Source organism: Mirounga angustirostris, unplaced genomic scaffold (assembly GCF_029215605.1).
Source record: "Mirounga angustirostris isolate CCGP_5_RB_7025 unplaced genomic scaffold, mMirAng1.0.hap1 SCAF_9, whole genome shotgun sequence".
Taxonomy (NCBI): domain Eukaryota; kingdom Metazoa; phylum Chordata; class Mammalia; order Carnivora; family Phocidae; genus Mirounga; species Mirounga angustirostris.
This window is the reverse complement of record NW_026991717.1, coordinates 118239198-118254578: the sequence shown is the minus strand read 5'-3', so window position 1 is coordinate 118254578 and position 15381 is coordinate 118239198. Positions and strand designations below refer to the sequence as shown.

Sequence of the window (15381 nt, the reverse complement as noted above, 5' to 3'; positions counted from 1 at the left end):
ACAGCGAGAGAGGGAACACAAGCAGGGGGAGTGGGAGAGGGAGAAGCAGGCTTCCCACCGAGCAGGGAGCCCGATGCGAGGCTCGATCCCAGGACCCTGGGACCATGACCTGAGCTGAAGGCAGACGCTTAACGACTGAGCCACCCAGGCGCCCCCGTGCCATGCTTCTTACCTCAAGCACGTACCTACTGGCGGGAAGGCCTTGGCACGGGCACAGCACTGCGCCATCACCACTCGAGAGCTAGAAGAATGTCTACAGGCCCAGTGCCAACTGGACAAATGGTGCTTCTCCCCCCCCGCCGCCCCCCCCAGGGACTGTGTCGGGGCTGGTCCGCAGCAGTGGTAACAGCTGTAGAAACCCAACCTGCCCATTCTCTTGCCAGTTTGTTGCCACCAGCTCAGCCTCAGCCATGAGTAGCTTTCATTCAGGCCACCAGCAGCCTGCTGAAGTCAATCAAGCAGCCTCTCTCCTCTCGTTCACACACACGTGCCCGCCCACACACGCCTGCTCCCTCCAAAGCCAGCGCTTGGAAATCACAGCCAGAAACAGATTAGTGGGGACAGAAGTACATCCACTGTCTCTGGCCGAGAACTACCAACTGGAAGAAAAACGGAAACCCCCAAACCAAGATTTTCATCATCTAGATTAGTCATTAGCCCCAAGCTAGACATTCTGTCTTTCTCTCTCTCTCTTTTTTTTTTTTTTTTTTTTTTTTACCAGAACTGTGTATCTCACTGATTAGAAAGAGCAGCTCTGGCCACATCTGTTGGGCACCCTGTCCTCAGCTGGCTCTGATAATGACTTTCTGTGCCCATGGCCAGGTCTCAATTATGCTGACTGCCATGGGGCATGTAATGGTGGGCTCCAGAGGAGGGAAGCTCTGTGACAGCCCTGGCTTCCCTGGGTGTGAGCCCACCATGATTCTGACCTTCCCATAACCAGAAGCTTCCCCAGGTGCGAGTGAGGTTCAAAGACACATGGTGAGTCATCCAGGGACACAGACTTTGGAGTACCATCCCCGGATTTGTCTCCTACTCCTACTCAGTGCTATTTCCAATACTCCATACAGAAGATGACTGAGCCAACAACTCCAACCTCAATTAACAAACCTGGTCCCTGTGCACCAAGATACGGCTGCAAGAACAGTGAAATATTGGAACCACCTAAATATTAAACAAGAGGAAATGGAAATACATATATGTAGATATGAAGTGGTAGAATGTAACTGTGAAGTAAACAAGCAGGCTAGGAACCCCACCTGCACCAGGAGACCCACAGAAAACCACCCTGAACGATGGACTACAATGTTACTAGGTTATCTCCAGGTGCTAGGATTATAGGTGACCTTTTCTTTCTTCCCGTTTGCCTGTATCTGCCAACATAAACACAGATGACAAAGTAAACAGCAAAATCTCCTATCACTTGATACAATGTGTCACATTCTAAATTGAAACCTTCTCACGAGAAATCTCTCCTGTTTTATTATAGGCATCTTTTTCCCAGGCTCGCTATATATTCCAAACCCTTATGTCTCCTTGTATCTGGCCCAAGTGAAAGCCCATCCTCATGGTGGTAACGCCAGGGTCCTCACACCAGTCTAGAGAACAGCATTTCTGCTGCCTTTCGTGTCTCCCCACTTAGTTTCCTGTGGAAGGCTCCGCCCTCCACATGCTACCTGCTGCAGCCTGCCAATTCCAGAGTGTGAGACCAGAAGACAAATAATCAATGACAGCTTATCATCCATCTGCCAACATATGTCCTTACAATACTAAATATAACTCTTTCACATACCATTTTTGCCTTAGAAAATTGGCAAAGTTTTCCAAAATGATAAAGCCTCAGTGTTGGCTCTCCTACAGAGCTATAGCAATATAAATTCATAGTGTTGGTGTTCCTTTTTCGACAACAGTTTGGCAATACATATCAAGATCTCCAAAATATGCATGACCACTGATCCGTTTCTCAAGGAAATACTGTGCTTGAGAATATGCACAGAGATTCAGCTTCCAGGACATTAATCATGATATATTTGTAACAATGATTGAGAACAACCTTAATGTCCACAGACAGCAAGACTGTTAAATCATGGTTTACCCATGTGCACTCATTAAAACACTGTGTTGTAATTAGAAGTATGTTGTAAAAGAAAAATGACCTGATAAGGTGTTCACAAGTAAAAAAGCAGATAGAAGATTCCATTTTTGTTTTAAAAATATTTACATATCCATGTATAAATATATACAGATATATGTATATACATATTATATGTAGATATAGACATGTAAGTAATTGCAAAAACAAACAGCATTTCATCTCTAGGTGATGATATTACAGGACGATTTTTAAATTTTGTATACTTTTCTGTATTTTAGCTTTCCTACAAAGAACATGTATTCCCTCTGTAATAGGTTCTGGGTGGCTTATTTGTTTTTTAAGTAATATCCCACTTTTCCTCCTCAGATTTGAAATTGCTTTCATCCTGGCTTAGATTTGATACCTAACATTTTGGTTAGAATAGTCCCTAGCTGATTAAAGCAGATGGGAAACTCTTTTCTGTTCTAAATCATACTCCTAGTCCTCCCCCTTCTGCCACCATAAGCTCCTACTCCCTGACTTGCCCTTTTAGAGCCTTACTGGAAATGCACGGGCGCCAGTCCCTCCATCCCCATGGCACTGCCTAAGGGGCTGTAACACGCCAGGAGAACCACTGCCTCGGGGGCACCACCACCATGGTCGAGGTAGGCTCCCACCTTTCCTCTCCAGCCACTGACCCCAGGCTGAAAGCAGTGCAGCCAGGGTCTCAGGACTTGTCTCAGGATCCAAGGAGTGGGCGATGCTCAGCAGACTGTGACAACAGTGACGTGCTCTGGGGACCACAGCAGGGAGGCCAGGAGAAGGGAAGGAAGCAGAAGAGTCCGGGAAAGAGCAGACACAAAAGCCATGCTGAACACCCACCCAGGAAACTCTTGGGTGCCATGTTTATGCGAGTTGAGCTGGTCTCACGGCCTCCAGAGAACCAGTCCACTCTGGGAGCACCCCCCCACCCCCAGGCCCACCCATGCTGCCACATCCTCAAACAAAGCCTGGGACCCACCTCTCAAAGCTTCCACATACTCACATTCTCAGGAGTTTCGTTGTTTGCTTTCTGCCTCCGAAGATCTGCCCTAATGAATGCTGAGATCAAGAGATTGAGAAAGAACAACAAAGACACAATTAATAAGAGACCAATGATGAAGTTCACCCAAGAGAGGGAGCCCTCATTTTCCTAAGGGTCACAGGTATCTCAGACCTACTGTAGATATTCCAGGGAGATGGAGGTTCTACCCACCAACTTGACAAAGCCTGGGGATCACTGATGTCCCTACAGGCAGAAGCCAAGGATGACACTGGCTTTCATTTATAGATCAGTTATACTGGCCAGGGAGTTTGCACATGTTGCTCCAATCCTTACAACAACTCCCATTTTATAGATTAAGAAACTGAGCCTTCCAGAAGTTGGTCCACTTGTCCAAGGTCAAACAGCTATGGAGGTCAGTGTCACAGTCTGGGATGCAAAAAAGGGTCTTTTGGCGCCAAATCCCAGGCTCATTCCACCAAACCATGCTCCTGCTTCTCAAACACATTTCCTTCCCCTCTGCCCATCTGCACGTGTACCCCCAATCTGTATGATCCGTCAAAACACTGAAGTCTCAAATTGCCAACAGCCTAAGCCCACGAGCAGCCTGAGTGAGCATCATCTTGTCTTGAGGCCCCAACTCACCAGTGAGGGCCGCCCCAAGGGTGAGGAAAACACAGAGAAAGATGTTCCCAGGCATGGTTCCATAGTTGTCAATAATCTGGCCCTGGGAGATGGTGAAGATGATCCCGAATACCTGGAAAGGCACATAGAAGACTGAGAACAGGGCCCGGCCAACTAGCCCATGAGAGAACTGAGCTACCATACAATGCCTGTGGCAGCCAAGTCAAGTAGGAAACAAAGAGCCACTGCTTTGGGGCCACCACCAAACAAGAACCCTACCTGGGCAGACACATTCAGGAGGCCAGACGACATGCCTTCTGATTCTGGGTATGTCAGCTCCACGGCAAACTCAAATCCCAGCGGGAGGTAGCCAGTCATGAAGAAGCTGAAGACCAGATCACAGAAACAAGGTGATGGAGAAATTCGAGAGCAAGAAGGATAAGGAGCCCACCTCCTCCCTTAGAATTCCTTTTCCTGTTTTGTTTCTGGTCATCAAGACATTCCAGGCCTTTGAATAATCAGGCCATCCCTCAGGTGGCCATACCAAGGAAAGAGAGGCCCCCACAGCTCAAGAAGTTCATATGTAGGCTTCATGCTCAGGAGCCCCTGGGGGTCTCCTGCTTCTTCTATGTCCAGCCATCAATTACAGACAGGGAATGGGGGATGCCTTCTATGTCCAGCCATCAATTGGCAGAAGGGAATGGGGGATGCCTGCAGTGTTCAGTCCTCAGCTGAGAAATTCTGTGTCATGGGTCCCCAGGCCCTGTGCTGGGAGTGGGAAGTCCCTGGACACTGAACAGCCTCTCCATGCTCTCTGGGACCTGGAAGGAGGATCTGAGAGTCCTCCTTTTTCCCTCTGGAGAGTCACCAGCTGAGAAAGACTGAGTGTCTGTCTGTCTCTGTCTGTCTTCCTCTCTCACACATACATTCATATAGTGCCCACAGGAAAATAACTGGAATGTGAAGCTAAGCAGAGACCCCTGTGGAAAGTGTGCCGTTTCCTGTGCTTTCTCATACAACAGGTCCAGAAAATTCCAACTCTAATTTCTTATATCTGTACCACACTTCGTGCTGCTTTCACACTTACTTCTCTCTCACTCCTTGCAACAACTATACAAGACAGGCCACTCTCATCTTCATTTACAGATGAGGAAACTGAGGCTCAGAGCAGTTAAGTGATGCACCTGTCATCTAAAGATCAGCAGTGGAACCAAGACCAGGACCTAGACTTCCTGATTCCCAGCCCTGTGCACTTCCTCCGACCCCGCACTGTCCCAGGCAGAGCTACAAAAGACTCTAAACATTTCCTAGCCTCCCTGAGGTCTGTGAAGGACAAACTCCATCCCAACAGCATGGAAGGCCCGGGCAGCCTTTTGAAGTGCTGTAAGTAAACAAGACCTCTGGCCACGATTTCCACATCTCCAGAGGTCAATGAGAAGGCAGCAAAGGGGTCAGTGTTGCTTCCAAGGATGTCGGCAGCTCTAGGAGCCATGGGACGCTGCTTTCCAGTTAGACAAGTCAGAGGTCAAACTTACCCCATTGTGCCAGCAGTGATGAACACGACCCACAGATATCCCAGGTTCAAGGTCAATGTGTACACCACCATGCCCACTAAGGTCATGATGTAGACCACCAGGGTTGTCTCCCTACAAGCAGAGGCAAAGACATTGAGTCATACACTTCTGACTGTAACAAGATCATTCATTCATCCATCCATCCATTCATTATACAAGTATCAATTGGGCACCTGCTATGTGCCAAGCCCTCTGCTGTGTGCTGGGACATCTGCTCTCAGAACTTTCTGTCCATGAGGTTGATGGACACTGAACCAATGATCACACAAATGGTTACTTAATTACACTTTGGCCAGTGCTACAAAGGGGAGGCTCAGGAGAGGATGAAGCCTTCTTGCTACATACGTGTGTTCGACTCCTGCAGAACCCTTTCAACAATATCAAGCTGCAGCCCAAGCAAGAAGGGCACAACCCTCTCCCTTCCTCGTCCTCCACCAAATAAACACAGAACAAGTATCAGCTACTGTCAGGCAGCATGGCGTGTGGGACTATCCCAGAAGCCACCTCATTCTGCTGGTCTGCTTTGCCCCAAGAGCCCATGGCCATGCTGGGCAGTGAGCTGACTTTCAGATTCTCTGTCATCTCGAGGTTCTTCCTGTTGCCACTGGTGCAGGTGCAGCACAGATTTTTCACCGAACCTGAACTACTCTGCTCCAGGCAGCAGAAAGTAAGTGAGAACATTCTCCAGCCCTGAACTAAGCGCTTGACTCCCAAGCCAAAGCGAGAAAGCTCTGCCCACTCCCCGTGACATTCCCCTTTGCCGGTCCCCTCAGACGGACCATCAGCAGCCTGCTGCTCTCTGTTTGGGGTTCACCCTGCTTGCACCCCTCCCCACATTTCTCCTCCCATGTTGCCCACTCGTGACTCTGCTGCAGCCTCAGCCCTGCAGCTGGACTTGTGTTCCTCTCCCTGTCCTGCTTATGGCAGGCCGCGGGCTCCGCACATCCCTCTGCCCGCCTGCCACAAAATGAGGACTCAGAGACGGAAAGCTGAAAGCTGAAAGCTGAAAGCCTTCACGCATCCCCCCTGAAACAAGAAACACGGTGGGGGCGCCAGCAGACGTACACTGTGGTTTTATCAAACTAATCCCGCATTTATTGGGTGCTGGGAATTCTATTAAGCACTTCGCATGCATTTCTTATTGCACTCAAGCCTGACAAAAGTCCTGCAAGAAAAGGATGACTATCCCTAATTTTGCAAATGAGGAAACTGAGGCTCAGACCAATTAAGTTACTTATTCAGAATCACCCAATGAGTAAATGCAGAGCTGGGATTTGGACCCAGCGCTGGGATCTGAAACCTACGCTGCTCTTTCTACTGCTGCACACAGGACCTAATACACTAATACACACGGACACACTACAGGCTTGCATCTTCGGGAAAGCTCAAAGCCAGAGGCTGCAGAGGATGCCCCTCCCACCTGGGGCTTCAAAGCAGCTGCTGAAGGCAGAGGGGCTTCCTCGTCCTCCATCTTGCACCCTCATCTGGTCCCACCCACCCCGCAGAAGGCAACTTCATGGATACCAGTTTCTTTTGCCGGCCACACAAGCCCCTCTTTTGCTGTATTTGCTTAACCATAGCTTCATGTTAAACCACTGGCCCATTTAGAAAAACTGTAAGTAGTCCCAGCCTCAAATAACGGGATATGACCCACCCAATTTCCAGCCCCCAAACCAAACGGGACAAATCTGGGAGCCACGGGGAGAAGAGAATGGGCACCAAAATGCCCTGATCACAGAGCATCCTTTCTCTGTCCGGGTCGTAGCGCAGGGTGAAGGGCATCTCATGCTGAAGGCCTGAGTTAGACATCAGTGATGCCAGCAAACGGTGGCGTCTATGTTCTGAAGTGTGCCCTCAGCCCTTTCCCTATATTTTCTAGTTCTTCTCAGCCATCTGGCTGCCCACATCCCAGCCCAGCTGTCGTTCCAATCCTTCCCCTCTCCCGCCATAGAGCAAGCCCTGGGAGAAGGGACACTGCTGTTCGCCGGTTTGGGGGTGGCCAGTCCTCACTGCTCTCGGGCCTGGCCGAAGCAAGCCACTGACAGATAGATGGCAGAGACGAGATGGCAGCCAAGCTCCGCCAGCAGTCATTAAGCCACGCCAGGCTCCACGTCGCGTTCAGCCAGGCAACCACATCCCCAGGGATGACCTCAACTGGCCTTTGTCTGGGGCAGCCAGAGTGAGACCTGGTCTAACCAGAGCCTCACAGAAGCGGGTTTGTGTGGCAGAGAACAGGTCTGCCACTGTCTGTCGCCTCCAGACACGGGGAGCTTTGGAGGCCTCAACAAAGCAGCTGCCCTGCCCCAGTGTAGGACAAACCTGGCAGCTACCCAGTTGACCAGTATTAATTGAGCACCCAGTGCATGCTCAGCACTGGAAAGGAGCAACAAGAAGGGAAGGGTGTTGGGTCTCCATTCTCCAGAGCCTTTTTCTAAGCCTGGCTATTGACTTGAGGCACCTGGGTGGGTTGCTCTTTACAAATGCAGTTTCCCCCACTGAACTGGCATCCATGAGGATGGGGGCCAGGAATCTATTTTTGATAAGCGTCCTGGGTTAGCCTGGCATACACCAAAATCTTAGAAAGACTGCTCTGAGCTCCTGGAAACACACTGGGCATTCAGGCCCAAAGCACATCACAATATTCACGAAGGAGATATAAGCAGTTGCAAGATGATACAGTGTAAGCCAGAGGAAGCCCAGACACCTTGGTTAGCCCCTAGGAGCCAGGGGAATGGGGCAGGGGATCACTTCCTCATTGCCACTCTTTGGGGTTTCCATAAGCTTTCCAACTGCTGGCATTTTTCTACATTCATTTTCATTTCTCCCTCATTTGCCCCTTCTGCAAACTACATGGGGCAATGGGGAAGAGTACTGTGCTAGGCCTCTTGTCCTCCATCTCTAATCTCATCAAGATCCCCCACGGAATGTGTACTATTTCCCTCATTTTATAAATGGAAAAACTGAGGCTTAGAGAAGATAAATGTGAAGACCACTGAGACCCCCAGCTGCTGCACCCAACCCTTTGGAGTCATATTGCCGAGGAATGTGTCATTTCAAAACATGGGTCCCCAATTCTCAGTCCAAGAGGAGGTCACTTACTTGTAGGTTTTGGACCTATCCAGCCAGATGCCTGAGATCACAGCCCCAAGCATTCCTGCAATGACGATGGTCAGGCCGATTCTTCCAGCATTCACTTCTTCCCCCTGGGAAAACCACAGCCCCAGTGATCACCCAGCAACGGGACAAGACACCAGACAGAGCACAGTCACCAAGAGGTGACAGGGGAAAGGCAAGTAACTCAGGCTCCATTAGAGCCTATTCTCTGAACGTACCAGGGCAAGATGGCCTTTAAGAAGCTGCCAGTGGAGAGAGACTCCTAGAATAGTTGCTCCTCCCAATCTAATATAACCCAGATGTGTGCGCATGATCCTGGATGCTGAGGTCAACCAAACTGTCCTAGACCCAATTTGAAGTAGATCTTTGTAAATTTAATCCTTACGGCAACCCTTTTATCTTATTTATCATTATCCCCATTTCACAAATGGGGAGACCGAAATACATATATCCAAATATTCTGTACTTAGTTGTTTGGTTTTTTTTTTTTTTTGAGCTATTGGTGCCAAAAGGAATGGGAAGATAACCATTATATCATCTCATTTACTTCTCAAAATTCCCCACCATAAGGTTAGAAATCAATATTCTACACTTTACAGATGAAAAAAACTGAGGCACAGTGAGATTAACCTGCTAGCCAGAGGTCGTGTGGCATTTATTAAGTGCAGAGCTAGGATCTGAACTCAGACCTATCAAACTCCAAAACTGGAACACATTAGCCACAGTGGCCTACCACTTCTGCAAGTGTGAGACCCTTGTCCTTTCAAAAGGGGGTTGGACCTGGGATTCCCGACTCCAGGACACATAGTATCCCACTCCCAGGATCCAGCCCTTGCTGGTTCTGGAAATATTTAAGAAATGCTTTCAGGGATGCCTGGGTGGCTCAGTCGGTTAAGCCTCTGCCTTCAGCTCAGGGCATGATCCCAGGGTCCTGGGATGGAGTCCCGCATCGGTCTCCTTGCTCAGCAGGGAGCCTGCTTCTCCCTCTGCCTCTGCCCCTCCCCCTCCTCGTGTGTTCTCTCTCCTCTCTCTCTGACAAATAAATAAAATCTTTAAAAAAAAAAAGAAATGCTTTCAGTCGAGCAACTAAGAATTCAAAATTAAACTCTGCCCCTATTTTACAAATTAAATCTTTCATACATGATCTATAGGTCTGTATGTTTACCTACTGTATTGCTAGGCACCACGCCATGTGCTTTACATACATGGAGCATATGAATATATATATATATATGCACACACACATACATAGTATTATTTACTTTCTAATCCTAAAAAATAATCTTTCAATAAGTAATTATGTTTCTGTTGCAGGAAGGAGAATGAGAGCTCAGAGAGGCTAACCAGCTTGTCACACAATTTAGAGGCACCAGAGCCAGAGGAGATCCAGGGCGGTCTCCCTCCAAATCCCATAAGCATACCACCATACCACGCTGCCTAGAACTGCGGGGGGGGGGGGGGTGGCGGCGGGGAGACTAGAGCTAACTGCTGCCCCAGGTCCTGCTGAGATGGACAGAAATCTCACGCTCTTCAGGTCCAGCATGCTCGCGGGACTACCTTACCGGGTAGTGCAAGATCACCATGCGATTCAGCAGAGTGGACAAGGCATAAAAAACACCAGCATTCAGACCTGAAAGAGAGAGGGAGACACACTGCATTAGGAACAGCCTTCTGCTGGGGCCATTGCTAACTTCTCCCCCTGGCAGGTAGGGAGGTCAGAAATCCTCATCCTTGTTGCCATTGTGAGTGGTGTCCTCAGAAAATAGGAGGCTACTCTGCAGTTTCTGTCAAAGACTCCAAAACAACCCAAAGTAACCATTTTAACCATTTCTTAGCCCACACCACTGCCCTCTGATCCCTTTAAGCCTGCCCTGGAAACAAGGCTCTAGAAAGCATTACTCCCAGGTCGGAACCATCTACATTCTTCTCAAGCATTGACCTACTGACCTACAGGGTCAGCAGAACTACTGGACACCTTCATCTCCTCCTGATGACCTGTTCCCTCTCCAGACTGCTCCAGGCCTCTGACCCCCACATCACTCCTTCTGTGGGTGGTTTCTCTTTTCTGTCCCCATTCCTCCTTCAGCTTTCTTCTTGGTCCAATATCACACAAAATCTTATATCTGAAACCAGAAAGGACCCTAAAGAGCATTGAGCTGACTCTCCTAACTCATCAATTCATCCAACGAATAAATGGAGCACCTAGAATATACTGTAAGAATCCATGAGGCCATTTGTCCATAGCTATACAGTCAGCTAATAGCTAAGATGAGACTGGAACTGACCCAACGGCGATGATGAGGATGAGGATGAGGATGAAGATGCTGATGTTGATGTTGAGGATGATGGTGAGGAGGATGGTGAGGAAGATGATAGTGAGGAGGATGATGGTGAGGAGGATAATGGTGAGGAGGGTGATGGTGAGGAGGATGGTGAGGAGGATGATGGTGAGGAGGATAATGGTGAGGAGGATGATGGTGAGAAGGATGATGGTGAGGAGGATGGTGAGGAGGATGATGGTGAGAAGGATGATGGTGAGAAGGATGGTGAGGAGGAGGATGGTGAGGAGGAGGGTGGAGAGGAGGAGGGTGGCAGTAGCACATACTTATGTACTAGACACTGTTGTAAGTACCTTACAATCCTCATAGCAAGGTAGGTAATATTATCATCCCCATTTTATAGATGAGAAAAATGCACAGAGTTTAAAAACAAATACAGAAAGTCACTTTATAATGTTCACCAGGGGTCTTTTTAATTTTAACTAATTTTGAGGCTCACAAGACCATCACGGCACACAACATTAGATACACTTAGAAGACTCTAAGTAACAGGACACAGCTTGAGAGCAGGGCAGCCTCAGGGGTTCCTCTCCCACGAACCCCAGACCGTGGAACCATCCAGAAGCTATCCTCTGGCCCCACGGTGATGGCACAGGTGCAGGGCAATGTGGGTATGGCAACCACCCTGGTTTAACACCTTACAGGAGCGACTATTGCTTGTAGCATCTCCACAGGCATAGCTTTGGGGGCCCCCTAGAGGACAGGTCAGTGAAAAGAGTCACCATACTCAGAGAAGCACAAAGAATGGCCTCCTACCAGATACGAAAACGTCCCCCAGTCCAGATAGTCACTTTTATCACGAGGTCATCTTTATCATACGAGATGCTGCCTAAATGCCATTCACTTACTCCCTTTATCAGGTTCCCACAGAAATGAGACACAAAGTTAAGTGCAGGAGTTTAAAAATGCAGATTCCTGGGCTCCACCCTGGATCTACTAAATCTGATTCTCCTGGAATGGAGCTAGGAATCTGTAATTTAAAAATAACAGCAGGCACCTGCGTGGCTCAGTCAGCTGAGTGTCACACTCTTGATTTCGACTCAGGTCATGATCTCCAGGTCATGAGACTGAGCCCCGTGTTGGGCTCCATGCTCAGTGGGGAGTCTTCTTGCCCCTGTCCCTCCCCCTCTGCCACTCCCCCGCCCCGCGACTCGCTCAAACATTCTCTCTCTCTCTCTCTCTCTCTCTGTCTCTATCTTAAATAAATAAATAAAATATTTTAAAAAAAACAACAACAATAACAGGGGCGCCTCGGTGGCTCAGTCGGTTAAGCGTCTGACTCTTGATCTCAGCTCAGGTCTTGATCTGAGGATCTTGAGTTCAAGTGTAGAGCCCACTTAAACAACAACAACAATAACAACAACAACCCTGGTCATTTCTTAGACTCAGTAGAGTTCAGAAATAAATGACCTTGGGAATCCAGAAGACCCAAGACCAGGCCTGGGCTCCCAGGTGCTGGGGTTAACATGGTGGCAACTGGGATGGGAAGGGGCTTCAAGACCATGAGAATGACCCATAACACACCTACTTTAGATATGCTTAACCCTGCTGCAAACCAGAATCACCTAGAATGCTTTTTAAGAGCAGATTCCCAGGCCCTTACCCAGACTTTCTGAAACTGAATTTCTAGAAGAAAGGCAGGGAAATCCAGTCATGCACTCAACCAAGCACCCCAGGGGAGTCTATCATCAGGCAAGCTTGGGAAACACTGATCCCAGATCCTATCTCTGGGTTCTGGATATTCTGTGTTCATTTCCCTTGGGTCCTTCCTGAATGTGTAGTAAACCTTCATTTTATTTTATTTATTTTTTTTTTAAAGATTTTATTTATTTATTTGAGAGAGAATGAGAGAGAGCACATGAGAGGGGGGAGGGTCAGAGGGAGAAGCAGACTCCCTGCCCAGCAGGGAGCCCGATGCGGGACTCGATCCAGGGACTCCAGGATCATGACCTGAGCCGAAGGCAGTCGCTTAACCGACTGAGCCACCCAGGCGCCCTAAACCTTCATTTTAAAGGGCCAGCCTCACCGCAGCAAAGATCCAGGAAATTACAAGAAGGATATTATGCCCACTCCCAAGCAGGATCTGAGAGGGGGCACAATCACCCTCCCTAAACCCATGGAGGGTGGGCAGTAGTAAAGCCCTTGAAAGCCCCAAGGGAAGGTGATAATCTTCTAGTGTTGGGCTCTGAGTTTGGATGCCCACTACTGGAAGATTATTCAGAAGCATAGCTGAAGGCCAGGCTGGGGGATAACATGGAAAAGTATTCCCTTTGAGGACATTCTTTAGAAGAGGAGCCTTTTCAACAACTTTTTTCAACATGGCAATTGTTGCGCCATTGATGATAAGGCAGTAGAGGAGGCCATGTGAAAGCAGGGCCTAGAGACTCAAGGAGAAGGTAGCCAAAGAAAGGTTATTCTCTTACCCCACACTCCCTCCCACCTCTGCTGATACACATCCTAAGACCCGTCCTGCCCCCAGACTCTGACAGACCTGGAGAGAGGATGGTTCCAGCCCTGGGTCTTCCTGCATTGCCAAACCTGGAGAAGGGGTGGGTGGTGGTGGTATTTTACTAGAGGAAGAGGCAGTTTTTTATTCCTGTAATATTTCAGCAACATCAAACACAAACCCCATCTCTGTCCCCTCCCCTCTAAGTTGGGCTGCCAGATTTAGAAGAAAAACAAAAACAACCCATCCAGTTACAATTTGAATTTCAGGTAACACTTTTTTAGCATAAATATGCCCCCAATACTCCATGGGACGTTTATGCTGAAAAGAATGTGCTGTTTACCTGAAATTCAAATTTAGCTGGATAGCCCTAATTTTATCTCTCAAACCTACCACTAAGGGTATAACCACAGGCCTACAAGTAAAAGCCCCTGGAATTCCTCCAAAGCCCTCACCAGGCTCCACTCTGGGCAGCTGACTCAGCAGTTTGGAGAAGCACTTGGAAAGCCACTAAAAAGACAGTACTGGACATCCCACCAGCTACATGGGAGCTACTCCCTACTTGGTGAAATCCAGTTCAGACCAACAAAATAATGTAGGAAATCAAGTTTACCAATGCAACAGCAATGTGGATTCATGCAGCATCTACTTGCAATTGCTTTAAAAGCTTTCATCTCCACTCAGAGCACTCCAATGGAAAGCAAATTTACTTCTTATTTTCTGAGATTATTATTTCATGGGCAAAGGATGGGTGAAGGAGGTACACTCAGTAATTGGCAGAGCTGACATCAAAACTCAGATTTCTTATTCCTTATGGGCCAACTCTGAATTCACCACTCCAGCATTCAAGGCTCTTACTCAAAGATGTATTTACTCATGTCCAGCAAATGTGCCTGTGAAAGGCTGTCATCTGCTCGATTCAAGCCACATGCTCTTAAGTGCATATAATTCAGAGGAAAATATGAACATCATATATACAATATAAAAAGTATGAATTATTTCCTTCTTCAAAGCCCAACCTGAAACTGCAGGAAGGATGGGGGACATTCTGGAGAGCTTCAAAGCATCTAGCTGAATTTATAGAGGGTTTTGTTTGTAATTGGAAGCAAAGATTTAATTTGGAAGAGAGCAGTGATTCTTAGGTGGACTGAGTCCCAAACACTGCCTTTACATGACCTCTAAGCCTTAGAGAGACGCTAAAGTCAAGACCCCATCCTTTCTAAATCCCATAGATGGCTGGTCAATATAAGTTGATCCTGCTTCAAAAACCCCGGAACTCTAGTAGATTTGCATCTTAGGAGAAGGCAACTCCCAGGCAACTGGTCTGGAGGATTGAATCTGAAGAAGGACTTACTTACTCCCCTAGGTAGACCCAAAGACCACTCAGACAAGTGGGGCTTAAAAGAGCTCTGTCTCTGTCTCTAAGATGTTCCTTTCTCCATAGGGAGGCAAAAATGGCATGGCGGTCAGGAAGATGGGCTCTGGCATCAGACAGACAGAAGTTTAAATCCAAGCTCTGTTGCTTGCTAGCTTTCCAGTTGTGGGCACAGAACTAAATAGAGCCTCAGCTTCCTCATATATAAAATGGAATGGAGTTAAGAACTGATGTCATGGGTTTGTTTTGAAGATTAAATGTGATAATCCATGTAAAGCACTTAACATAGTACCTGACACACAGTAATGGCTCAATAAAATTCTTTCCAAATCTATGATTAAGCCTAAAAACCATTTCCTTGTTGGTCAAGAGCTTAGTCATCAAGTCCAATTATCTATCATGGAAAAAGGCTTGCAGTTTTCTGACTATAATGAACTATATGCAAACATCCAGATTAGTTTAACTCTCTCTCACTGGAATAAACCCAGGCCTTTGAGGAAAAAAAAATTAATTAATTCTATCTATACAATGGAGTCAAATGCTCCTAGAGACTCAGAAGAGAATTGCTTTTCTGGCTAACGCTATCCCAGTTTAAATGACAACTTACTTCCACCCTTTCTCTCCTCACCTTCTGAGATTACCGTTATGCATATGTTGGTTTGCTTCATGGTTTCCCACAGGTCTCAGGGGCTCGGCTTATTTTTCTTCATTTTTTATTCTTTCTGTTCCTCAGACAGGATAATTTCATTTGATCTATCTTCAAGTTCACTGATTCTTTCTGCTGACAGCTCAA

General features: G+C 47.6%; 1 protein-coding gene across 2 annotated transcripts in view; it reads right to left on the bottom strand.

Annotated features, from left to right (window-relative positions):
- The window catches only part of FLVCR2 (FLVCR choline and putative heme transporter 2), a 54158-nt gene that overhangs the window by 2998 nt on the left and 35779 nt on the right, over window positions 1–15381 (bottom strand). The window contains exons 4-10 of one of the 2 annotated variants that reach the window (XM_064571397.1): window positions 9991–10058; window positions 8414–8517; window positions 5276–5386; window positions 4020–4125; window positions 3762–3873; window positions 3120–3175; window positions 695–2867 (exon numbers count right to left, since the gene is read on the bottom strand). In XM_064571397.1, the coding sequence (XP_064427467.1) occupies window positions 2814–2867; window positions 3120–3175; window positions 3762–3873; window positions 4020–4125; window positions 5276–5386; window positions 8414–8517; window positions 9991–10058 (611 nt within the window). In that variant the 3' untranslated portion in view covers window positions 695–2813. Of the gene's footprint in view, window positions 1–694; window positions 2868–3119; window positions 3176–3761; window positions 3874–4019; window positions 4126–5275; window positions 5387–8413; window positions 8518–9990; window positions 10059–15381 lie in introns of those variants that run through there. The other variant, XM_064571396.1, reaches the window with a different exon arrangement.